General features: G+C 33.8%; 2 protein-coding genes across 2 annotated transcripts; both read right to left on the bottom strand.

The window, feature by feature from the left end:
- Positions 1–676: 676 nt before the first annotated feature.
- On the bottom strand, positions 677–15512 carry LOC120202610 (glutamate--cysteine ligase, chloroplastic-like). Its single transcript, XM_039203022.1, has 15 exons — positions 15160–15512; positions 14692–14842; positions 14430–14537; positions 14007–14099; positions 13732–13815; positions 13576–13644; positions 13427–13497; positions 13268–13336; positions 13076–13169; positions 2386–2475; positions 2216–2296; positions 1622–1714; positions 1452–1532; positions 1271–1340; positions 677–927 (listed from the first exon to the last, which is right to left on the bottom strand). The coding sequence occupies exons 1-15, from the start codon at positions 15495–15497 to the stop codon at positions 839–841; spliced, it is 1581 nt and encodes a 526-aa protein (XP_039058953.1). The 5' UTR covers positions 15498–15512; the 3' UTR covers positions 677–838.
- Positions 15513–16714: 1202 nt separating this feature from the next.
- LOC120202608 lies at positions 16715–18913 on the bottom strand. Its single transcript, XM_039203018.1, has 7 exons — positions 18664–18913; positions 18216–18558; positions 17658–17781; positions 17432–17568; positions 17272–17331; positions 17113–17181; positions 16715–17023 (listed from the first exon to the last, which is right to left on the bottom strand). The coding sequence occupies exons 2-7, from the start codon at positions 18420–18422 to the stop codon at positions 16928–16930; spliced, it is 693 nt and encodes a 230-aa protein (XP_039058949.1). The 5' UTR covers positions 18423–18558; positions 18664–18913; the 3' UTR covers positions 16715–16927.
- Positions 18914–26005: the final 7092 nt, after the last annotated feature.

Here is a 26005-nt window from a genome sequence, read left to right as displayed (position 1 = left end):
AAACCATGCAATACACTGAACACACACACGATATCGATCATCACCGTGCACGACAGGTTTCATTCGGTCCAGTTCTGGTCAGCTTGAAACATTTCCTTTACAGATCCTGGATGTGGGTTGTGTTTTGGTGAGTTTGATAGGGGATCTACCTTTTTTTTTCACTCGTACCGGAATTTCCAATTCAACGATCTTTGGAGGAATAAATAGAGAGAGGGAGAGCGTGAATAGAAGATTTGTTATGCTTGTAATTATGTACAGTACTAATGGCGATGATTGCTTATTTAGATATTTAATTTATAACGGGATAAGATTTTAAGCTCATTAATGAATCACATAGATATAAATGGGAAAAAAACTGAATTAATAAGATCCATTCTATAATAAAACCTCCTCAGCATTTGATCTAAATTAATGAATCATATGTTGATGTATGTTTGAGATATTTTTATTATATAATTGATAAAAAAATACAGAAATCTAATTTTATGTGGAATCGCTAATTTAGTAGTGGTTTTGCTAATTTTTCATTTTTGTTATCAAACAGTTAAGAGGAATTGGTCACCCTCTAATTAGATAGTATCATTATCCAAGCAAAGCATGTAATTTCCACATTAAGATATTATGTGAAACAGCAGCAACAATGACATTACCATATACGTCATGGGTTAAACCATGGATTTGGAACAAAGTTTGTAATACATTCAGTCAAATGCATCATCGTTTATTCCTCTACAAAATTCACAGAAGCAAGCAAGTTTTATGTGTATCGATCATCCGCAGTTAACTTAGATGATGCATGAAGAGCACACCGTTTTAAGAATTTGATTCCCAATTCATTTCAATAAAGTAGTTCTTCAAAAACAGGGTCAACAGATTGTCCCCATTTCCCGTTATACAATTCCAAAAGCTTCTCCGCTGGTGTCACACCTGCCATCAAGTGAAGAGACGGAGATAAAATCATATTACATTTCGAGGATTAAATCGTTATAGCTATGCCGAACACTATTTTCATACACGAGTGTTTTAAATGAAAAATAATCGAAGCAACACGAAAAGATCATTCAGAAAGGCAGGTAGTTTAACTTTGGTTCGTATCTTGTCATTGTCGCTTGAATAAGAAATTAGCTTAATATTTAGAAACTAACAATGGGCGCTACCAAGGTTTAATTGGTTCAAACGCTTTCAGATTTTTCTCTTTTTATGTTTCTATTTATGTTAAGCTTAGTAATTAGGAAAAATGTAAACATTAGACAAAATCTCAGCTGTGTACCTGTTTGAACCACCTCTGCCATGGCATTCAAGAATCCAGATTCCTTGAAGCCTCTTCTTTCCAAGCCATCCTACATGGATAATTAATTGAGTTGAAAAAGCATTGCATCAGCAGAAATGGTAATAATGAGCAATCTAGGATTTATATAAAAACGAAAAAACGAGGACATGTCCTATGATACCTTTGCCAACTTGAGAACATTTTCAGCAACTCGCTGCAGAAGCCCATCTCGAAATGGCGTCTTAAGACCAGTCTTTGGAACCTACCAAATAGATCTTTAACTTAGACTAGCAGCCTTAGCACTACAAAAGGGGCATGCAAATTTATTCGCTAGGAAATTGTTTTAATTACCTTGTTTCTCAACATTTGTCTTTCTTCGGGAGTCCAGTCAGCAGTCATGTCTAGGACACTCTGGAGCGAGGCCTCATCATATAATAAACCTACCTGAAAACCGAAAGAAACTTAACATGACGAACCCTTGAATTTTAATTTCAGCAAGTATTCCACAAGTTGTACAAGAAGATTATTAATCATAAGAAAGATGAAAATGTAAAAACAAGTCATTAATATAGGCACGAACAAGAACTGTTAAATCGAAATTACGTAACATGAAACTTAGCCTTTAAGGGTCAGCTACATGGCTGTAATAGCAATGTTGAAGAAGTGATGCTCGAAAACTCAACAAACAGTTTATTAAGTACACCTAACAGCTAAAATTAAAAGAACATAACACATGCCCACTCAACAGCTTTATCAATGTGGACCAACAGAAGCCGGAAACACAGAATAATGTTATTCAAGTTCAGCCAACCTACCTAGCCTTGATTGTGTATTTGTGTTCAAACTTGTACAATACTGTCAAAATACTGATTTTCAATAGAAAGTACTACAAAATAATTCGCAAACAAAGGGATTATGCATGAGCACATCAAAAGGGCCAATTACCCAAAATGCTGGCAGGGCACATAACCTCCTCCAAGGCCCTCCATCAGCTCCCCTCATCTCTAAGTACCTCTTCAGTCGAACCTGAATGGGAAGAATCACATGGCTTAAATAACATAAAATCATAGGGAAAGTACGAAGTTTAAGAAGATCATGTTAAATTAAGCAATTACTTCTGGAAATATAGTTGTCAAGTGATTTTCCCAGTCATTAAGGTTTGGCAGTTCACCAGGAATACATGGAAGATTTCCAGCCATAAAATCCTAAAACATGAACAGTGTTACCAAGACAGGAAAAAAAATTTAGGTAAAAGAGTTATCTAGATTTTATGGAAAAGAATGTGGGGCAATACGGCTGCATGAATACATGAGTGAAAAAGACAGGCTACAAAAGAACCTCAATTTACAAGACTATATTGTAGATGCTCGATTTATCCGGGGCCAAGTCGGAGCAGACCCGAAGCAATGAGAGCCCAGATGAGCCCAAACCAGATGGAGGTCCATCTCAAGCCCGATGGACAGCAGCGGCATGCTAAAGATGAGAGAAATTGGGGTCAGTTTTTAGTAGTTAAAATTAACCACTAGATAGAGAGTGGGGGTCAGTTTTGAGGGGGTTTTAACCACTGGAAACTATCAAAAAAGAGGGTCGGTTTTTATTGGGAGATATCAACAACTGTAGAAAAGAAGAGAAAAAAAAGTGAAAAGAGTTCTACTACCTGATTCAAAACTATGGAAAAAAATAGTGTAAAAGCAGTGTTAAAAATCCATTTTAGGGAGCGGAAGGAAGCAATGTAAAAGGCAACACATCATTCATTTTTCAACAATATCACCATTGCAATTCAAGAGCAATACTGGCACAAAGCACAATATCACCTACGCAATTTAAGAGCAATACTAGCACAAGCAGTGAGTTTCTAAAGCAACACTAGCAGCCCATCAACAGGTTATTATTATTATTTATGCTTCTAAATAATAAACATCATATGTTCTAAAACAAATAGGAATAAAGATATAAACTAGTTCCATTTTATTTATGTCTGTTTTGGGTCTCGATCGAAATTGGCACTAGTCGTAACTTACTTAGTCGTCCGTTTACAACATAGCAGATTCTTTAGAATGAGGGAAGTTTATTTCTGTATATGGTGGATGGTCCCTTCGTTGATGTAGGGTAGTTTCGTCGGAGTAAATGTTGGGGTTCAACCTCCTCGTCAACCTTAGAATTCAGGGATCGTTGGCATGTGGTGTGTAAAAAAAAACAGTAGGAAAAGTGAGATATTTTACCTCATCGTTGATTCCTTGTCGTAGGTCGCCAGCGTAGTGCGAGTCAAAGTGTCTAGAGGCGAGCGATAGTGGTTGGTTTCGAGAGACATACAAACTGTTTTTTTTGTCTTCTGGAGGTCAATTTAGCGAGCTCTTAGTTTCGGGTTTGTGATCTAGAGGGAAAACCGGGGCGTGGATGTTGGTTTAGGATTAGTTTCAGTTTCTCTGGTCACCGTTGAGCGGTGGTCGTGAGGTTGGTGAAGAAGAACGATCGGAGAAGAAAGGGATAGTGAAGAGGAAACGTGAGGAGAGGCAGAGTTCAGTTTAGCTTAGGTTTAAGTTTTACTTAAGTTTTATATTAACATTTTAGGATTAATTAGTGTTTAGCCATTGTAACTTTAAAGTAAAATTAGTATTTGGTCCACACATGTTTAGCTTTTATTTACACTTTAGTCACCTTTAAGACTGCTTTTGAATTCTACCATTTTATAATTGTCCTGATTTCGTTGTTTTCCCAATTGTAATTTTAGTTGTAATTTTTTAGATTATTTATGTTAAATCCTCTATATTTATGCGTGTTTTTATTTAAGTCCCTAATTTTTTTTTGATTTGTATGTTGAATTTTACATTTATTTAATTTAGTCATTTTCAATGTATATATATATATATATATTTTAAATTTATAGTTTAGCATGTCATGTTTTTGTTTTGTTATTTAAGTCACATTTGTATATATAATATGTTAATGTGCATAATTTATAACTTTTAATTTTAAAATGTATGTATATAATTTTTGTATGTCACATTGTATGTTTTTTTTTGTTTAATTGATTTTAGCATGATATTTTTTTCACAATTTACATGATAGCCTTATTTGCATAACTCAACATATTACATAATTAGATTAAGGGTAATATATTTTTAATTTAAAATCGTTTTAAGTGGGCAGTCATAACTGATTTGAGGTCCGCTTTCAATGATTTTAAAATAAAAGTATATCCCAAAAGTGAAACAAAAAAATTGATTCGTTACCTAAAATTTGGGAACGAAAGAAAAGGAAATGTTCGTTTATTTAAATTTATCGAGAAAAGGTTGTTATAGCTTTTAAGATCTGGTCTCGATATTTTTAAATAATCGAACATTCTTTATCTTTCTAAAACGACTTGATAATTTTAATTTAATTTATTTGGGTGCTTTTGAATGTTTTTAAATTTACATCTTTGTTTTATGGGATCAAAAATCAAATTAAGTTTGAATTTGTAAAGTTCATTGCAAAGACTTTAATTAATCGACGAGGTACCGATTTAGGGCGTTGTGGGGGTGCTAATCCTTCCCCGCACGTAACCGACTCCCGAACTTGGATTTTGGTAACACAGACCCTAATTTGTTGTTTTAATTAAAATTAATTTTTTTTAAAATAACAAACATTTTTGGGTGCTCAATCACACCCTAATCAAATATTGGTGGCGACTCTTTGAACTGTATTTTTTCGATCGTAAAGTGTTGAAAACATTTTTTTTTTGATATTTCGATATAACAAATTAAGTTAAATGAATTTTAAGATTTTACAAATGATTTTACAAATTATATTCGATTCAATTAATCGAATATCAAATTATTACTCCAAGTTTTTCAAGATCAATTTTAATCCTTACTAAATGTGTAAAAATTGTGATTTGTACTTAAACTATTTTTGAAACAATTTTCACAAAGTATTTTGAACCAAAATCAAGCCTTAAATCAGTTATTCAAAGGCATGCACCGATGCATTATCCATGCATCGATGCATCAGGCTATTTTTCAAACATCGAATGCATTTTATGCATCGATGCATCCTTAGTGCACCGATGCACTAAGTGTCCCAACGGTCAAAATATTTGAATTTTACACGAATGCACCGATGCATCCTTGATCATGCATCGATGCATGAGACGCTCCACCTAGAAAAATTAATTGCTTTCACACTTAAACGGCTATATGATCTTCACTAATCATCCCCAACGTTCAGAAGTGATTCAAGGTGTATTTAAACAAGTTCTGAAGCCCTTGATCAACAAGAAATTATAGAGAAACAAGAGAGAAAGCATCAAACACCAAGTTTGTGCAAATCAAGCCAATTTTCCTTTCAATATTCATTTTGTTTTCAAGAACACCATTTGTGCTCATTTGTAATTATTTTTTAGTGTTATTTTCTTGTTCTAGAATTGTGCAAACATCTTACCTTGTGAGGTTTTCCTTGTAAGTTTGCAAATTTGTAATCTTCTCTTTGGGAAAAGAGTGTTCTCAAGAATTGGGGTATATTCTTGATGGTATTGTAAGGTTATCTCTTTGGCCTCAAAAGAAAGAACAAATTAGTGAATTTGTTGGAAAATCCTTAGTGTGGATAGCTAAGGTAGTGGACGTAGACTTTGATTGAGAAAGTCGAACCACTCTAAATCGCTGTGCAAATCTTTTCAATTTTCTGCAAAAGCTTCCACCGAATTTTTAATTGCCAATTCACCCCCTCTTGGCTAATTCCGTCGATCGATTAACTCAACAATTAGTATCAGAGTCTAACTCATTTGAAGGTTTAATCGCCTCTTGAGTCGATTCGGGAAGAGTTATATCGATTATCAAAGTCATCAATGGCCTCCGCTTCAAACTTCGACTCCGGTCTCGATTCGATGCCCGTCAACAAGGCTCTTTTCTTCAATGGAGCTAACTATGCCTATTGGAAGAATAGAATGATGTACTTCATTCAAGCAAGTGACATGGGAGCATGGAATGCTGTAGAAGAATGATACATCAAACCTCTCACTCATCCAAGGTTGTGGAGTGAAGGGGAGACAAGAATGTTCCAGCTCAACTCCAAAGCCATCCATATCATTTTTTGTGCTCTTGGACCAGATGAATACGGAAGAGTTTCATCGTGTACAACCGCCAAAGAAATATGGGACAAACTTCAAGTCACTCATGAAGGTACCGATGAGGTAAAGAAATCTAAAATTAGTATTCTAACGCATAGCTATGAAAATTTCAGGATGAAACCAAATGAAGATATCAAAGCTATGACGGATAGATTTTCAACGATTGTCAATGGTCTCAAATCATATGGAGAGATCATTTCAAATGAAAAGCTTGTGAGGAAGTTAGTCTACTCCCTCCCAAAATCGTGGCAATCAAAGAAAACGACAATCATCGAGTCTAAGGACTTAACGTCCTTAACTCTTGAAGAGCTAATTGGATCACTCCTCACTCATGAAATGATGCTCGAAGATGAGGTGGACCTCGACAAAATTGACGAGACACCAAAGGAGAAGGAGAAGAAGAAAAACATTGGAGTTGCTCTCAAATCCACAAAAGATGAGAGTGATTCGAATAACGATGACGATGACGAGGAAATGGCATTGTTTGCCAAACGGTTCAGAAAAATGATGAGACCTTATCGAGGAAGAAAATTCAAACGAAATGAAGGCCTCAAAAATGAACCGAAAGAGAAGGACCCAATCATTTGCTACGAATGCAAAAAGCCAGGGCATGTTAAATATGATTGTCCACAATTGAAGAAAAAGGGTCAATCAAAGAATAAGCACAAGGCTCATGTGGCTACATGGAGCGATGAAGAAAGTTCCGATGAAGAGGAACAAGAAGTAGAACTTGTGCTTGATCGCATTTGGGGAAGATTCTAAGGTAACCTCTAACTCATCCGATTTTGATGATTTATCCTATGATGAGTTATTAGAGGAATATAATGGGTTGGCTTCGGATTATGAGAAATTATTTTTAAAACATAAAAATGATGTTTCAAAATTGAAAAATGAAAACAAACTCGTATCCAAAACCAGCAACGATCTTGAAAGTAAAATCAAAGACTTACAAATCAAACTAGAAGAGTTTGAAAAGAAAAATTTAGATTTGCAAAATTTACTTTCAAAGATCAATGATGATCATCAAAAGAAAATTGATGATCTTAAAACTTCTTTTTGATAAAGTTGGAACAAAACATTTTGAAAAAGGTGGAAATTCAAAATCCAACTTTGTTAGAAAAAGTTTTAGAAACTACAATCATAGAGGTCTCCAAAGAACCTCTAATGGAAAAATCGTTAGAAGTATGTGGGTTCCTAAAGAACTAATTACTACTAAAGATAAAAATATCCTACACAAATGGATACCTAAGGGGACTAGGATTTTGGAAACTAATGAATATGGACCCAAAAGAATTTGGGTACCAAAAATCAAAATTTAATCTATGTTTGTAGGGAAAGGAGCATTGCTACAAGGCACGGGAAACAAATTCAAATTCATGGTACCTTGATAGTGGATGCTCAAGACATATGGCCGGAGACAAAAGCCGGTTCATTAAGCTTAACGCCAAAAATGGAGGAGAAGTGACTTTTGGAGACAATTCAAAAGGTCACATTGAAGGTATTGGTACAATAGGTAATACATCTTCCATACAAATTAAGAATGTTTTATATGTGAATGGATTAAAGCATAATCTATTGAGTATTAGTCAATTATGCGATAAAGGATTCAATGTCTTATTTGAAATTAATAGTTGTAAAGTCATTGACATTGCATCTAATCGGATTATGCTTGTTGGTCATAGAATAGGAAACATTTACATGGTGCATTTAGATTCTTTTGATATGACTAATTTATGCCTAGTTGCTAAAGATGAACATGATAGTTGGTTATGGCATAGGAGACTAGGACATGCTAGTATGAGTGTTTTGCAACGGTTAATTCAAGGTGATTTAGTTCGAGGGTTGCCTAAGCTTAAATTTGATAATGATAAAATCTGTGATGCTTGTGCTAAAGGAAAACAAAAGTGTGTTTCTTTTAAATCCATTAATGACGTATCAACTAGTAGAGTATTACAATTGATCTATGTAGATCTTTTTGGGCCAACTAGGACTACTAGCTTGGGTGGAAAACAATATGCATTTGTCTTGGTAGATGACTATTCTAGATATACTTGAGTTCTATTTTTAAGTACTAAAGATGAAGCATTAGAACAGTTCATCACATTTTCAAAAATAATCCAAAATGAAAAGGGTTACTCTATAACTAGTGTTAGGAGTGATCATGGCACTGAATTTGAAAATATTGGATTTATTAAATTTTGTAATTCTAATGGTATTAGTCATAATTTTTCAGCACCTAGAACCCCTCAACAAAATGGAGTTGTTGAGAGGAAAAATCGAACTTTAGAAGAAATGGCTAGAACCATGCTTTGTGAAAATAATTTGCCAAAATATTTTTGGGCGGAAGCCACAAATACCGCTTGTTATGTTGTAAATCGAGTAATGATTAGGCCAATTTTAAAGAAAACTCCATATGAAATTTTCAAAAATAAAAAGTCTAACATTAGTTATTTTCATATTTTTGGATGTAAATGTTTTGTTTTAAACAACGGTAAAGAAAACCTTGGCAAATTTGATGCTAAAAGTGATGAAGGAATTTTTCTGGGTTATTCCTTAAATTCTAAAGCCTATCGTGTATTTAATAAAAGAACTTTAGTTATAGAAGAGTCTATACATGTTGTTTTCGATGATAATCCCCTTCCGGGGAAGGATTCTTGTGTGAATGATGATGTAGGTGTTATAAATACAAATGACGTTAGACATGAAATTGGAGAACCATCATCAAAGGAAGAAACGAAAAATGAGGAAACTCATGATCCTCTTGAGAATCCAACCATTGAAGAAATGGAAGTATCTTATCCAAGAGAGTATAACTATGTCAAGGATGGTGAAATTATAGGTGATCCATCAAAAGGGGTAACAACTCGATATTCTCTTAGAAATATTTGTAATTATGTTGCATTTATCTCATGCATAGAGCCTAAGAATATTAAAGAAGCATTAAATGATGAACATTGGATTATGACTATGCAAGACGAGTTAAATCAATTTGAGAGAAGTAAAGTATGGACATTAGTTGAAAGGCCTAGTAATAAATCTACTGTAGGTACTAGATGGGTATTTAGGAATAAGCTTGATGAGAGTGGTAATATAGTGAGAAACAATGCTAGACTTGTTGCTTAAGGGTATACTCAAGAAGAGGGCATAGACTATGATGAAACATACGCTCCCGTAGCTAGGATGGAAGCAATTAGAATGTTATTAGCATTTGCATGTTTTCATGAATTTAAATTATATCAAATGGATGTTAAAAGTGCATTTTTAAATGGTTTTATAAAAGAAGAAGTGTATGTGGAACAACCTCCAAGTTTTGAAGATTCAAAATTTCCAGATCATGTTCTTAAATTGACAAAAGCTCTTTATGGTTTAAAACAAGCTCCTAGAGCTTGGTATGAAAGATTGTCAAATTTTTTAATTGAAAAAGGTTTTTCAAAAGGAAAGGTTGACACTACATTGTTTTTAAAGCATAAAGGTAAAGATTTATTAGTAGTTCAAATTTATGTTGATGATATAATATTTGGTTCTACTAATGATGTTCTTTGCCAAGAATTTTCTAAACTAATGCAAAGTGAGTTTGAGATGAGCATGATGGGGGAGCTCTCATTTTTATTGGGACTCCAAATCAAGCAAAGAAAAGATGACATCTTCATTAATCAAGCTAAGTACGTCAAAGATATGCTCAAGAAGTTTGGACTGGAAAATGGGAAACCTCATGACATTCCAATGAGCTCTTCAACAAAGCTTGACTTAGATGAAGGAGGTAAATGTGTAGATGTTAAATTATATAGGTTAATGATTGGCTATTTGCTTTATCTAACTGCAAATAGACCGAACATTATGTTTAGTGTTTGCTTATGTGCTAGATTTCAATCATGTCCTAAGGAATCACATTTACTAGCTGTTAAGAGAATCTTTAGATACCTTAAGGACACTCCTAGTTTAGGACTTTGGTATCCTAGAGACTCTAGCTTTAGCTTGCATGCCTTTTCTGATGCGGATTATGGAAGATGCAAATTAGATAGGAAAAGCACCTCCAGTACTTGTCAATTCATTGGAAATATGCTGATTTCTTGGTTTTCAAAGAAGCAAAATTGTGTTGCATTATCTACCACTGAAGCGGAATACATTTCAGCCGGTAGTTGTTGTGCACAAGTTTTATGGATGAAACAACAACTTTTTGATTATGAAATTGAAGTAGGTACCATTCCTATCAAGTGTGACAATACTAGTGCTATTTGTCTCACTAAAAATCCCATCCAACACTCTAGAACTAAGCACATTGAAATAAGACATCACTTCATTAGAGACCATGTCACTAAGGAAGATGTAGTTCTAGAATATGTTGATACTTTGCATCAATTAGCGGATATCTTTACAAAACCTTTAGACAAGGAAATGTTTTGGACACTTAGAAGAGAATTAGGTTTAACTGACCTATCTTCACTTAGTGTTTAAAATAATTTAGCACTTTTAATAAATACTGAAAAATGCTTATAATAATAATTTTTGATTGCATTCTTGCTATTAGTTAGGGGGAGTTTATGATTCTCAGTGAAAATTAATTTTATGTTCAAATAATGTTTAAAGATTAATTTAATTGATTGAACATAATTAATTTTTGATATATGAGTTGCCAACACCACTAGAGCCTATTAATTTAGCATTTTTAAGCGTTTGAAACATATTTTTCTTTTGACATTTTTGTACTTAATGCACCGATGCACTTAACAATGCATCGATACATCCCTTTGAATGTGCATCGATGCATCCGCATGATGCACCGATGCATGCATTGAATATGCATCGATGCATAAGACCATGCACCGATGCATCCGTCGGGTTTTAGGTTAAAATGCTTCATCTTCTTCATTTTTTCTCAAAACCTAAAACACTAAACACACGGCCATTCGTCCCCCTCTCCCTCAAATCTCTATTTTTGCTCAAAATCTTCGGGAAATCATCGGATTCTTCAAGATTTTTATCCTACAAACCTGCTACAATCATTAAATCGCTCAAAACATCTCCACATTCCCCTCAATCCGAATTTTTCAAGGTAATTTTTCAAAAACTCTATTTTATTAATTTTTGAACTTAGGACTCGTTTAGATTAGTTCTAGTTTGAAATAATTATCGGGCATTGGTTATATGATGATTCTAAACTAGTTTCTACAACGAATTTCATCAAAAACACATAATTTTTCAAAATTAAAATTTCGAATTTAAAAAAAAAATTAAAATTAAGTGATAGTTTTGATTTAATTGTGTTGTTTTCATGAAAACTATACATATTATGATATTATTTTAAAATAGTTTTCAAAACTTTGCCCATTAGGATTATGTTAGAGAACTTTGAATTATTGAGGACCCATTTGAGTTTTGGGATTGATTTTTGTGCATACATGTGTTTTTAAATTGCAGGTGATATTTCTTTTCCGATTTCCCTAACCATCTCTAATCCCAAACGCCCTAGGTCATCCTCGAGTCGGTCTCACCAAAACCGTCCTCCCGCTCCTAGACCTCAAAATCCTTCCAATATTCCTTCATCCCTCATTAGTACTAGTTTTAACATGCCTGAAAACCGTAGGGATGAATTGTACTCTAGGTACATGAACTCCTTCCAATCCTATCGTATTAGGGAAGAGCGTATTCATTCTCTACAAGCTATGATAAAACTTGAATTTGAATACCTCTCAATTCTTCGCCGATGGAATTTTGAACCAAAATCAAGCCTTAAATCAGTTATTCAAAGGCATGCACCGATGCATTATCCATGCATCAGGCTATTTTTCAAACATCGAATGCATTTTATGCATCGATGCATCCTTAGTGCACCGATGCACTAAGTGTCCCAACGGTCAAAATATTTGAATTTTACACGAATGCACCGATGCATCCTTGATCATGCATCGATGCATGAGACGCTCCACCTAGAAAAAATTAATTGCTTTCACACTTAAACGGCTATATGATCTTCACTAATCATCCCCAACGTTTAGAAGTGATTCAAGGTGTATTTAAACAAGTTCTGAAGCCCTTGATCAACAAGAAATTATAGAGAAACAAGAGAGAAAGCATCAAACACCAAGTTTGTGCAAATCAAGCAAATTTTTCTTTCAATATTCATTTTGCTTTCAAGAACACCATTTGTGCTCATTTGTAATTATCTTTGGGTGTTCTTTTCTTGTTCTAGAATTGTGCAAACATCTTACCTTGTGAGATTTTCCTTGTAAGTTTGCAAATTTGTAATATTCTCTTTGGGAAAAGAGTGTTCTCAAGAATTGAGGTATATTCTTGAGGGTATTGTAAGGTCATCTCTTTGGCCTCAAAAGAAAGAACAAATTAGTGAATTTGTTGAAAAATCCTTAGTGTGGATAGCTAAGGTAGTGGACGTAGACTTTGATTGAGAAAGTCGAACCACTCTAAATCGCTGTGCAAATCTTTTCAATTTTCTGCAAAAGCTTCCACCGAATTTTTAATTGCCAATTCACCCCCTCTTGGCTAATTCCATCGATCGATTAACTTAACATAAAGAAAATCCAAAATTTTTCGAAACGAGAGGCCTTTTAAACCGCATTTGTTTTTTAAATTAAAAATAATTTGAAAGAGGATAATTAAGAATTCATGTGGTTTTTAAATCTCACTTTTTCAAATTTAAGAAAAAAATCGTTTCGACATATATATCAAGGATAGAAGGAAACCCTGAATGTCATTCCAGTGCAGTCAATGTACTTCTTTTTCCGATAAACAAAATACATTGGAACATCAAGAGCATAGTCAACATACTGCTCAAACCTGCAGCAAATATACCATCATGAAATTCTCGACACAAGGGATGGTTTATGACAAATGGATCCAAATTTTCATAGTATTGCAACACAAAGAAAGCTTACCCAAAGGAGTTGTCAAATACAAATGGAAGCATGCCTGTTCGGTCCTTATCAGTATCAGTCCAGATTTGACTGTTCAAATTCATTTTTCATAGAAAAATCAGTAAAAGGGTGAACACGAAGAATAAGGAAATATGAATTTATAGTAAAAGATTACAATACCTTCTCATGCTAAGGTAACCATTTGGCTTTCCTTCTGTAAAGGGAGAATTTGCAAATAAAGCTGTTGCTATCTGTTTCATTTGTTTGACTAGTTAGAAGAAAAGCAAAGCAAAGATTTTCAGCGGAAAACAAAGTATTAATGTTCTCACAGGTTGCAAAGCAAGACCAGCACGAAATTTCCTGATCATGTCAGCTTCTGAAGAGAAGTCCAGATTTACCTATTATAGAAAATCATAGAGGTCGAAAATTGTTAGAAGGATCTTCTGCAGAAAGGCTGGATAATTGGAAATGTAAAATTCACTTACCTGAACCGTGCATGTCCTAAACATCATATCAAGACCAAGTGAGCCAACTTTAGGCATGTAATTTCTCATTATCTCATATCTTCCCTGAGCAAAAGAACTATGTCAGACTACAATAAAATGATGATAAGATGATAAAATTGCAATAGCAAAGATCAGGTATTGAAAAAGTGAAAAAAAAAAGATGAGAAAAAACACAACGTTTACTACATCCAAAAAACAAAATGTGATTTCTACCTTTTATTAAATTTAAAATCATAAAAAGTACTCAGTTATACCTTAGGCATGACAGGAATGTCTTTTATTGCCAATTTGGGCTGGAAGCCAATCCCTAAGAATCCAATTTCCATTTCTTCTGCAACAGCTTTAACCTATAACAGGGTAATAGAGGCATGATATATTATGAAGTGAAACTGGAAAGGTTAAGGGTACTTGAACAAAGAAATTAACAGAAAGGCAGATAACAAGATAATACTTTTAGAAGTGGTTACATGCCGGCAAGTTTGAAGTGTGTTCCACAAATGTAATCTAGATGATTTAGAAGTTATCACAAAAGCACATTCTCTTTAGACAGTATGAGTCTTCACCTTATAAATAGTACAAATTCTTGATAGATGCTACTTCTGCATGCAATTTCTTAAGAATGTAGAACTTAGTTAAAAGTTTGCATGCATTAGACTATTATTTTCTCTTTAACAAACCTGATAGAGGTGTGAATTGACCTCGGCACATGTTTGATGTAAAGTTTCAAGAGGCGCACCACTGAGCTCAAACTGCCCTCCAGGTTCCAATGATATGCTTTGCTTCCCCTAACTAGAAAAAATAAAGATTTAGCAAAAAATTGCATATGCAAATAAGAAGAAACAAGAACGAGGTAGCATGTAATGCAAAGTCTCTTCTAAATAGAATTGCTAAGCATTGCCATTAATAACATAATGAACCACCATAAGAGACTCAGCTTACCTGTTTAAGTCCAATAATTTTATCACCTTCCATTACTTTATTCCAATCAAATCTCTCTGAAATACAATTCAGCAATTCTGCAATTTGTTCATATTTCATAGGTCGCAGAGTTTTGATCTCGAAACCAAATTTTTCATGCTCTGTACCTATCCTGAGTAAACCAAATACTTGCATTAGCCAACAAGTATAAATATAGAAAGAGGACCAGTTTGCTAATGGAAAGATTTAAACTAGAACTGGATCCAATACAAATACTAAAATGCATATCAAGGACCGAATATGGCTAGCTATTGATAGCAACAAGTTATGAAGGCATCAAAGGGTTCTTAAAATATCATGTATGAGACTGGTAATATACAAGTTTAAAAGCATAAAATGGACAAGATAAAATGATAAATTCATCTTTAAGAAGAATAAAAGAGCTTAAAAAGTACTATAATCCACAAAACAAAGAAGGGGAACTCTTACCTCCAATTTTCCTTGGGCTTACATCCAGATGCAAGGTATCCAACAAGATCCTCTTTCGTTAAGGGTTCCATAGCAACCACAGCATCATCTGTGGGAGGGCTTGCTGCAACAATCACACTATTCCTTCTTTTGCCTTGAAATCCCAGCGTTCCTAAAGGGAACTTCTGTGCTATATTCACATTGTTGCATGATAATGAAGAAAAACTGAAAGATTTTTCCTTCACTATAGGAGCCTCAACGTTGTTCACGACACCAAAGGCCACATTCTGCCTGGTTCTGCTATGTGTTATATCAGTATGGAAACAATACGATGAGCCTGCCCTAGAAACAAGCGCCATCAATCCGCCCCCTTCAAGCACACAACAACAGATGCCTCTCAGTTACATATCACAAATTATAGAACCAAAAGTTTCCATTACCAACATCCACAGGATAGTTAAGCATTGAACATTGATTATCGCAGAAATTCAAAGTCTTAATCAACTAACAAGGCTATCATCCAAGTAATTTTCTAAAAACAAAAATAATATTGGAATTCAGTTAGTAAAGATCTAAACTGAAATTCCTCCATTAAAACTTGCATCAAGTTGTACTAACTAACTAACCGCTAATTTTTTGCCAATTCAATAATCTAATAATAACAAACACAACAAGCACAACAGAGCCACAGACAAATAATAAACGAATGCAGCTTCGATTCTGAATCAAATTCACAGCAAATTAAAACACACAAAAAAAAGAATATAATAGAAAGAAGAACGGAACAGATTTAAGCAAGCCTTTCGAAGTGAACGACTATTTTTAAGTCAAAATACAAATCTAAGCCAAGTATAAAAGAACAAAGAGAAGATTATAAGGAGTTAAGATTATCACCTTAGCTGTTTTCGACCGATTCAAAATCAAATTCTAGGGTTTATCTTCAGTGAGATGGAAAGAAAAGATTGATGCAGAAGAAAATGCTGAGGTCAAAAAATATACATATATATACGTATATATATATGGAAAGTTATATTTATATACCGTTTACATAAATTTTAGTTAACACCAGAAAGTCATGAAATTGGACTTTACTGGGATATACATAACTCAAGGTTCAAATTTTCTCTTCTTAACAGAGCTCCAACGGAGAAAATTTTCCCATACACTGGATTTTTAAACTTCAACTATTGAATCGAACTATATGATGGTTACGTTTTTGGATGTGTAACAAGGGATTTCACCCATGAGAAGTTTATACTTTTAGCAATATGTTTGTTTGATTTAAATTTAGTTTTATCTTCCTCCCAAGCATAGTATTAAATTACGATCACATCATAGTATAACCTATGGTACCGCAAATAGCATCCGCAGCCGCATTATGTTGTTTCAGACAACAATGAATGAATCCTAGAGTTTATTTATACGTGTGCTCACTAAGTAATTATAATTTTATACTCTCAGTAATTTTCTCATTTTACTGTTGAAGTTGGTAAAATTTGCTTGGATGCGCAAGTTATAATTCTCAGCTTTGTTAGTTGTAACTGCCATTCAAGCGGTCACGTTTTAGGAGAAAATTCACAGGGCATATTAAAGAATCCATCAGTTCGAACATATACACATATGTGCACTACTGGAATGGTAGATATACTAGTACACTAACAAAGGCCACAAGCCCTATATTACAATGTTAGAATCCGGGGACGACATCCGGTTGGTTGATCGACTACTCCTCCCTATGAGTCTTTTAGTTGGATATAATCCGATGTTAGAATACGATCTAGAATATGTATTAACTACAATGTTGCTCACTATGTGAGTCATCGATTTTCAGTCTCTTGGCGGCGGTGATGAATTCCAAGACCACCTGTACGTCGTTGAGAGGTGGCTGTATCGAATAAAGGATGTTTAGATTCAGACGAAGGGCGCTTTAACGTGGCGTGTTTATACATATTTGCTCCCAGAGATGGAATTTACCTGTGACATAAAATGCTGCTGCACAGTGTTAAGCATTACTTCCCTTGGTGAATAAGCATCGATGCTACCCTACAAATCAAAACCGAACCCCTTGAATTAGATAAATGTCATTTTTTCGGTCGAGGAAAATTCATTGCGGTCAAAGTTCACGGTGACTACGAGTTTGAAGTGCCTGCAATATTTTCTCAAGGAGTCGGTGTCGAGTCTTGCCAAATTTACCTTCAGAATCAAGAAACACATGATATGAAAAGGGATTAGGTCAGTGCATGGTGTGAGACGAAAAAGGCTTTAGATGCACACTGCAAAGAACTATACTAACCGATTGAGGTGCACGAATAATGGATTGAACATCTCTGTAACTGCTACTATTGGTTTCTTTCAAGGATGCAGATGGATCCCATGGTTTTGTATGTCGAACTCTTGGTTTAGCAGGCCTGTGGAACTCAATGCTACTAGCTGTTCAAAGCGAAAAAAGAAAAAGATTCGATCCCGATGTTGAAAGGTACATGAATAATTTTAGTCAAGAATATTTCTCTTGTTCTCACCGATGTCCGAGCCACTGCTTGAGTTATCAAAATCATGATCATCATCTACTTCGTCCCCTGTAGGGTGTTCCAGCACACTCAATGCATTCCTTTGTAGCTTTACTTCAACCCCATTCTTTAAAACCTTTGAAAACAAGAACCAGTGTCAGTCGATACAATTCTTCAACAAACAAAGCCATTCAAGTAATACTCGTCGCTATAAAATGTTTCTAGAACGAACACATCAAAAGAAAAGCTAACCAAAAGTTAGAGCTACAAATTCTGCACCACATAAATTGAACGAAGTTGTTTAACAACGAAGACATCAAAAGTGTTATAACCAATGGTTATTCACCAAGGGAAGTAATGCTTAAAGCAGCTGCTTGCGTGATCAAATTCAGTCATGAATAGTTGATTATAATGAGTTTTGTGGCTAAAACCAATAATACTCTTAACATAGGCCGGTTTCCATATGAGAAAATTCTTGCAATAATAAATTCAACAGTATAAGATAGCTGTTAATTATAAACAAACAAACAGCAATCATATATGCAAATATGTAATGGTTAAGGAGAATACCAGCCAATGCCAACCACCAAGGCCGACCGCCTTCTTGACGATGCCTTGCAAACCGACCAATACCGACTTTGTTCGATTGTTTCCGGTGACGATAACTTTCGTGTGTCTCGGAAGAACCGAAAGCTCTTCGTCACCGATTTCCTCCCGGAATGGCGACAGAATCCGAGAGGAACACAGTTCATGATGCTGTTGCTGCTGCTGCAACATTTTGTTCAGGAAGTTCAATTGTTAAAATTAAGCTAACTTGATACTCTCTGAATCAAATTCCCAGATTCCCAGAAGAGAAGTTGACTATGTAAACCAATAACTCGTCAGCTCGATCACATTTACTGGGGCTTTTTGCCTGTAAAAAAAAAAGAAAACAAACTTTGAAGAAAGTACGCATAGAAATATAGATTTTTATGAACAGTAATTGACTTGAAAGCGAGAGACAGAGTGAGTCACTCACACGAATAGTTTGAAGGATGAGTTGAATGCCGAGTTTTGGCTATGGAGAATCCAATGACTGATTCACGGACTTTGATTGATTTCAATAAATGAAACCCAAAAACTTAGAAAAATGAAGAAGAAGACGACGCTATTTCATCATTAAGCTTTTGCTGATATCAACTGAAACAAACACAATTGAATTATTAAAAAAAACCCTAATTGTTAAGAAACTTGAAATGATCAAAACTGACAAAATGTTAAATCAGCAACACTTGAAAAAACGAAATGAACGCTTTTTAAAAGCTAAATAGTGTATTAGTATCATAACAAAAGCCAAGGGGGGAAAATCATGTTTGGTTGCTAAAAGAATTTTAGCTGTAAAAGGAAATGGAATCCCAAACCAAAATAAAATTGTTTAAAATGAATAAAACCATTTAACCATATAAGGTAAGCATATGAAATTTAGCTCCAGAAACAAGAAATCAATAATGGCCATACAGTTAAATTACAAAAATCCCATTATTTCTAAATAACAAAAACAGTGAGAAAGTTAAAAAAGAGCAAAAAATCCTCTTTGCTGCATTTTCCGGGAAACTAGATGAGAAAAAAGTTGAAAAGGGTCAAAATGATGGCATTAAAAGAGCAGTCTTTGACACTATAAATTTCTGCTCAAATTACAGAGCATTTTCATTGCGTTATAAAAAGGAATCTTTCATTGAATATAAGAGAACAAACCCAGAAAAATCTAGTGTACCTGCAAATGAGAACATAGTAAATAAAAGAATTGTATTTTATATATTTTTATCTATAATTCATAAAAGAATAAATAAGAACATCAGAAGAATTTTTTTTTAACAAAAAAGGAAATTGAATGAGGTTGAAATTTGATTTGAAGTCCGCTCAGCTGGATCGCACTCTCAAGCCCCGCTTCCGGATTTAGGACTCAAACTGTGGGCCCTTTCGCCTAACCCCACATTCTCCTTTCCTATTTTCTAGGCATTTTTATTTATTTTAAAATAAAAATTAATATACAAGGTATATAAATTAAAATTTATATAAATATATTTACTTTTTTTGTTACTATAAATATAATTACTTTAATTCCATGTGTTGTACTTCAAATGTCTTGGCAACAAACGAAGACCAAAAATGCAAAGCTAACAGAAAACAATTTACAGTAAATAACAAGAAACGTTGTATGGCCGAACAACGCGCCAACTGCTAGAGAAGAAACGGACTGCTTGTTGGCCCGATTCTGTCTTTTTGACGACAAAGTAGGATAATAAACGGGCCGATTTTTAGTTAAGCCCTTAATTATATAACTTCACCCGAACTCCAAACCCAAGTCTTGGTTAAGATTTAGTGTCTATATGCTGATGCGTTCGTTGGTCCGGCCTGGCTGCAGCCCAGAAATCTTTCTTCTTTACCAGAGGAATGGACCAATTGGTTCTGTACAATTTAAAAAACGATACTATAAATTTATGAAAACGATTAATGTATCAAATAATTATCTGAATTCTGTTTAATTTGTTTTGAATATTCTTTCATATAATTTATTGAATAAATTATATATATAAATAAAAGGATACGTGAGGCCGAAAGATTGATGTGCTAGGAGTTGGGGGTGAGATGATTAGCCTTCAAATCATGCATGGTTATAATTTTATTACAATTTTTTTCGACACATTAAAATTTCTCGTCTTCTACCTGTGATTTTTTCTATTAAAATTTTCTTTATAAATCTTGATATTTTTTGTTTTCTCTTTTTTACTTTACGATCTTTTATACTCGTCATCTTTATCATATATTACAACAGTTAAGAATTAAATAATTACACAAGTACTAACAACTAATTGGTCTAGTAAGATAGTGTATTACTACTTACTAGATCCCTTAAGCAATGTCAAGAGTTTGAATTCTTACGTTCAGGAATAGAGCAAACTGGATGAAGAAACTCACCCTATAATGAGCCTCTACAAAAATCCAATCTAAAATATTTGATCAATAAATCGGATGTCATTAATAATAATAATAAAAATAATAATTATAACACAAGTCACACACAAATAGTTGAAAAATTTGATATAATTTGCCGAAATGTAGTGAGAGCATATTCTAATATAATATAAATGTAACATTTATAATTATTTTTCGAATAAAATTTATTTGATGAGTATTTAGTAACAATTTAAAGTATTTACGATTAGATCGATTCTTCTATGTTGCAATATGGAATTAGTTTATTAATTAACAATGCCAAAGACCTAGGGGGCTTTAGCATTTGACTACTTTTTTAGGGACATTCCCCTTGTGATAATTAGATAATGAAACTCCACTTTCATTTCAAAGGAACATAATTACTCCATTTGATTACAATTTTATAAACTACACAACTTTTACTTTTTAAAATATAATATCTAAATTATTTATAATTTTCTTCACATTTTTAAATTTAAAATAATTATATCTAGATTTACAATTTTTTTTTAAAAAAAAATCAGCTGTATTAAAATTCAATCTAATTAAATACAAAATTGACCGATTTATATACTCTATTGTATTGGCTATACAAAGAAAGCAAAAGCCGACATCTCTATTTTTATCAAAAAGAAATAAAAAGTTGCTTCATCATCAAGTCAAAGAAAAAAATCATGTACCCTACTTGATACCAAGCACGAATGGTTTTTTTTTTGAGATTCTTTCTTCTAAATAAACTTGTTTATTACCAAAAATTTGTTTTTAATATTATATTTAGAGTAAATTATTTATAATATTAAAATGATATACTATATGATATTTTTTCTATTTTTTAAAATACTTTTAGAATTGTATCATTATATATATTTAAGATATATGTCAAATACGAAAATAAGACACGAATAATAATTAATATTTTAATTCGATAGATGATTTACTAAACAGTATCTATATTATTTTAATTAAGATATGAGTATATGTCAGGCATGAGTATTAATTTAACATAAATAAATAAAAAATAAATATTAATATGCAGTCAAGTATGACTCAAAGGAAGTAATCATTCTGAAGTCTCCAATACAATGAAAATAAATAAACTGTTGTTCATTATGCAGTGCTAGTGAATGAAAAAGGGGATGGTCCAGATGATATATATTATCATACCACTATTCCTTATGATATTCTATTTGTGGGGAAACAATATTATAATATTTGCATTAGGCGAAAAGAAAAAAATAGTATAATAATTGTTGAAGGACTTGGAACTTTGGATGTCGCCTGCAAAAGTCCTTTTCTTGGACTGACGAAAAGCACGTCTAAAGAGGGACAACTTAACTCTCACTTTGATTCTATTCTCAGCATCCCATAAGAAACTAAATATGCCTTTTGGATTAATTTTCTAATAAAGTTGAAGGGGTAATTCTCCCATGAGATTTTTTTTAGAAATTAAAAAAATGTTTATTTTAACAAAAATAAAATAAAACAAAACAAAAATTCACGTCCGCCATCACAGATCCCATTTTAACCTTTATTTTAACTTAGTTTCTTTTTAATCATCTCATGCCTTAAAAAAAACATCCGGGTCACACAAATATAACAATTTTGTTTATTTTAATATCAATCGTCATATTTAGAGTTTAGGGTTTTAGGATTTAGAGTTTAGGTAGTGATGTTTAGGGTTTTGAAATCAAGATATCAGAGTTTAAGATTTATATTTAGGGTTAATATATATGTGATTATATAGATTATATTTTTATATAATTTGTTCATCAAATAATTTAATTATAATATATATGTATATATCTTTAGCAATGAAATGATAAAAGAAAGTGGGCTAATTTTGAGAATAATTCTTACAACAATGAGTTGGTCAAAAGTGAGGTCGGAATCTTGTTGTTTGAGTGCTATCCTCAATATATATGAATTAATGATTTGAATTCATTCCTTTTAATATAAATTGAAATCCCCATTAACATGAGTTGTCTTTCTCATCTCTCGTTCACGTAGACCATGGAATGTTTGATCGGAAGTACCCGATGCCTTCGATTCTCTTCCCTGTCAAGCTTTTTTAACACCTTTCTTTATCATGTCCCAATTTTCTCCGTTATAACAACAACAAGTCGAGATGTCCATTTTGTTCTTTGAATCGCATTTCCCTTTTAATCTCTTTTGCTATATGATTTTCCATCAAATTTGACCACCAACTCTATCCATCAACGACTTCTCTAATAGTAAAATTCCATACAGATATTGATAGTTCATGCATTGTAACAACAACAAGTCGAGATGTCCATTTTTTTACCGTCAATATATAGGATAGTGATATCTTTTTATATACCAAATCTTTATAATATTTATGTATTAATTCTTCATTTTGTTGAATAGGTTGACACCTGGAAATTTCTCTTTACAATGCTTTGCTTGAACTTTTTTATTTTTCTTATATTGGTTTAGGGTATTTGTCTTTAGGTATTTTATATGAATTAGCACTATTGAAGAACCTTTATTGTAGATTTAAGAAAAGAATAGCTTCTGCAACAAGGGAGTGCAGGCTACAAACAGGTCTAATCGCTTTGGATTTTATATATGTTGAGGTCTAATTATGATTTTGATCCCTTTACTGTACTTAAATCCATGGTTAAAATCCTCGTTCTTTAATCTCGTATAATTTGATCATTCTATTTTTATAATGTCACTAATCATTGTTTTAGTTAAAACGTTAATGTGTTTTCCTTAACAAGAATAATATTTCTACCCCTTCAAATGCATCAAATCGGCATGGATTCTTAATGGTTTTAATTATTTGGACTAACTAATGATATTATAAAAGTATGTCGTAAAACAATGATATTATTACAATATAGACCAAATTAAAATATATATAGAATTAGAAGGATCGAAATCATAGTTTAACCATAAGAATGAGGTTTAAGTTGCCATAATTTACCTTTGTACCATTTGACCAATTCAACAACTATTCAATTAAAAAGAAAATCAACAGCACTTTACAGCCTTTTAACTAGAGAAAATTACTGCTACCATCCATTATCATCACTCAGCGAAGAATAAGATATAAATTTATTTATTTATTCCACTCAAAATTAATCAATATGAAATAGAAATGATCAAAAGCTAGCTTTGCATTCACTGAAATCATGACACCCATCATCATTTGAAGCCATGGATTTGACAACACTAAAAAGGTTAAAAAACATAAACTAATCCTCTAGCTTTGGAAACATGTTTGACCTCTTATTTGATGACCCCTTATTTGATTGGGAGATGCATTAGGGTTTTATTTTTTAATTAAGTGAACTACAAAAAGGTGAGACCAAAAGAAATAGAGAGCAAAGAAGGATTATTTTTTATAGGAATTGCAGGCCTCGTTAAAAACTTCATTCTTGATTAAAGGATCTTGTAAAAAGCTCCTTAATCAGCGGAAGGAGGAAAAGAGTGCCTTAAGATTTCATTAACCAGAAAAAACATAAGAATACAACCAGGTCGCCACCCCCAACATAAGCAAACAACCAAAAACAACCGAGAAAACCCTACACGACAACACTAACACTAACACAGCTAAAACCTTATAAGCTACAACAACAGTTACAAAAATGGCTGACCAGCCTTAACACCTGAACATAGCCCGAAACCAACACAAAACAAGCCTGAAGCCGAATATCACAGCTAACTCAATCCATAGCAAACAAAATCAAAAACAAAATCCTGAACTTCCGCACGAACAGATAACCAGAAACAGCATCCGTATAAAAGACAAAATCCTGAACTTCCACACGAACAGAGTACAAGAATCAGCTTCCACCTTAATGCCTCTTCTTGCTCGACTAGTCGACAGAAACCATCCGAAAAACCAACTTCATACAGATAAAAGAAATGAATCACCTGAAAGTTCCAAAACACCCACTGCCTTAACCTTCCTCTGAGGACTCATACTTCGACTTTAACGAGGCTTCCTATTTTGAGCCGCAAATTTGACTTGAAAATTTCTGAGAGAACTAAAAATTGCCTTCCTCTCCTCCATAGCTTTTTGTTTCTGACGCCCATCCAACATAGAAACACGACCATCCAACATGGGGGAATGAAAAGAATATTCCTCAGAAAGCACATGCAGGTTCACACCTTTTCCTGTTGTCTTCTTCTGCCCCTCTCTTATTTTGAACCAGCACTTCCTCGTGTACCCCACTAACACTCTCCAAAGCTTGAAAAATACCACCACTTTGATAGACATGCTCCTGCACAGCTGCCCCACTAACCAAATCCACCTTCTTGGTCTTCGAGAACCTTTTAGAATTGATATCAGTCCCATGCGCAACTACCCCATTACTGACTGTCGGGGACACAGCTTTAACAGCCCATACCTCACCTGAACCACACATACCGCCCCCAGTATGTGTGCCATCAATAGACGCTTGATTTTCTAGCTGAACTTCCTTAATATTAGTGGAATCATAATTAACTCGTGAAAACGTTCCAATACATACAGCCAACTCGGAAGACTTTAATGGCGAGACACCATCGAGGTCCCCCTCCGTGGGTAGCGGTGAAGCAACTGCCGTTTCTAATACAGACGAATCCTCCCAGACGGAATCAGGGCTAAAGCAAGGTTCAATCTCGGAAACAAATACTGTAAAAGACTGATCCCCGACTTTCAAAACACAGGATTCTTCCACTCGAACTTTACAGTTCGTAATGATCTGAAATAAGGCCCTATCAAACGAGCCAGGATTTAAGGTCCCTGCGTCAATTGAGATAAGAGTTCCCCATTTTCCTGCAATGTTTCTGAAAGTAGAATGGCTCCACACAAAAGGTGGAATCCCTCTGCACGATAACCATGCCCATCGGCTACTACACTGAAAATTTTCCGACCACAATTCCACCTTATCAAAGCATTTATTCAACGCTCCAATCTAATTTTTTAGAGCAAAGTCTCTACTATCTTCATCTTAAAAAATGATCAGAATTGCTAAACCACTTAACCTCATAATTTTCGGGCCTAAAATGCCTTCCTTGTGCATAACAGCAGCTAACTCTTTCATTTTTATAAATTTTCTGCACCAACCAAACTATCTCTAAGAGTAATTTGTTTATCCTCGTCAACTACACCGATAATGGGAGATTCTTTGACATCCTCCTCTCTACTCTTGACCATAGCTGAATTTGAACCAGTAACCTTTCTCTTCCAGAAAACATCACGAGGTTGAAATCTCGCCATGAAAACTCTAACCTTATTACCTTGAATCCAAGATCTATCAGCACAGAAGATAGCCCTCCTCGCGTCCTCTAATCTAGAGAAGCGGACAAAACCGAACCTGCTTCCTCCCTTGCTTCTTTTGATGGGAATGAAAGAGTCGACCACCTCGACTTAT

This window comes from Hibiscus syriacus, unplaced genomic scaffold (genome assembly GCF_006381635.1).
Source record: "Hibiscus syriacus cultivar Baekdansim isolate YM2019G1 unplaced genomic scaffold, ASM638163v2 tig00008957_pilon, whole genome shotgun sequence".
Classification (NCBI taxonomy): domain Eukaryota; kingdom Viridiplantae; phylum Streptophyta; class Magnoliopsida; order Malvales; family Malvaceae; genus Hibiscus; species Hibiscus syriacus.
Note: the sequence above shows the minus strand (reverse complement) of the source record. Positions and strands in the feature narration are given on the sequence as shown.

Bases quoted from the DNA above. Each gene is read 5' to 3' on its own strand.
- LOC120202610 (XM_039203022.1), bottom strand. From the start codon at position 15,497: ATGGCGCTTGTTTCTAGGGCAGGCTCATCGTATTGTTTCCATACTGAT. The intron at 2,297-2,385 runs GTAATTGCTTAA...CTTCCCATTCAG, and splicing joins TGACAACTATATTTCCAGAA to GTTCGACTGAAGAGGTACTT. The intron at 1,715-2,215 runs GTAATTGGCCCT...TTCGGTTTTCAG, and splicing joins GTGCCCTGCCAGCATTTTGG to GTAGGTTTATTATATGATGA.
- LOC120202608 (XM_039203018.1), bottom strand. From the start codon at position 18,422: ATGTTGCAGCAGCAGCAACAGCATCATGAACTGTGTTCCTCTCGGATT. The intron at 17,782-18,215 runs GTATTCTCCTTA...TTGTTTTCAAAG, and splicing joins TTGGTGGTTGGCATTGGCTG to GTTTTAAAGAATGGGGTTGA. The intron at 17,332-17,431 runs GTTAGTATAGTT...TTGATTCTGAAG, and splicing joins TTATTCGTGCACCTCAATCG to GTAAATTTGGCAAGACTCGA.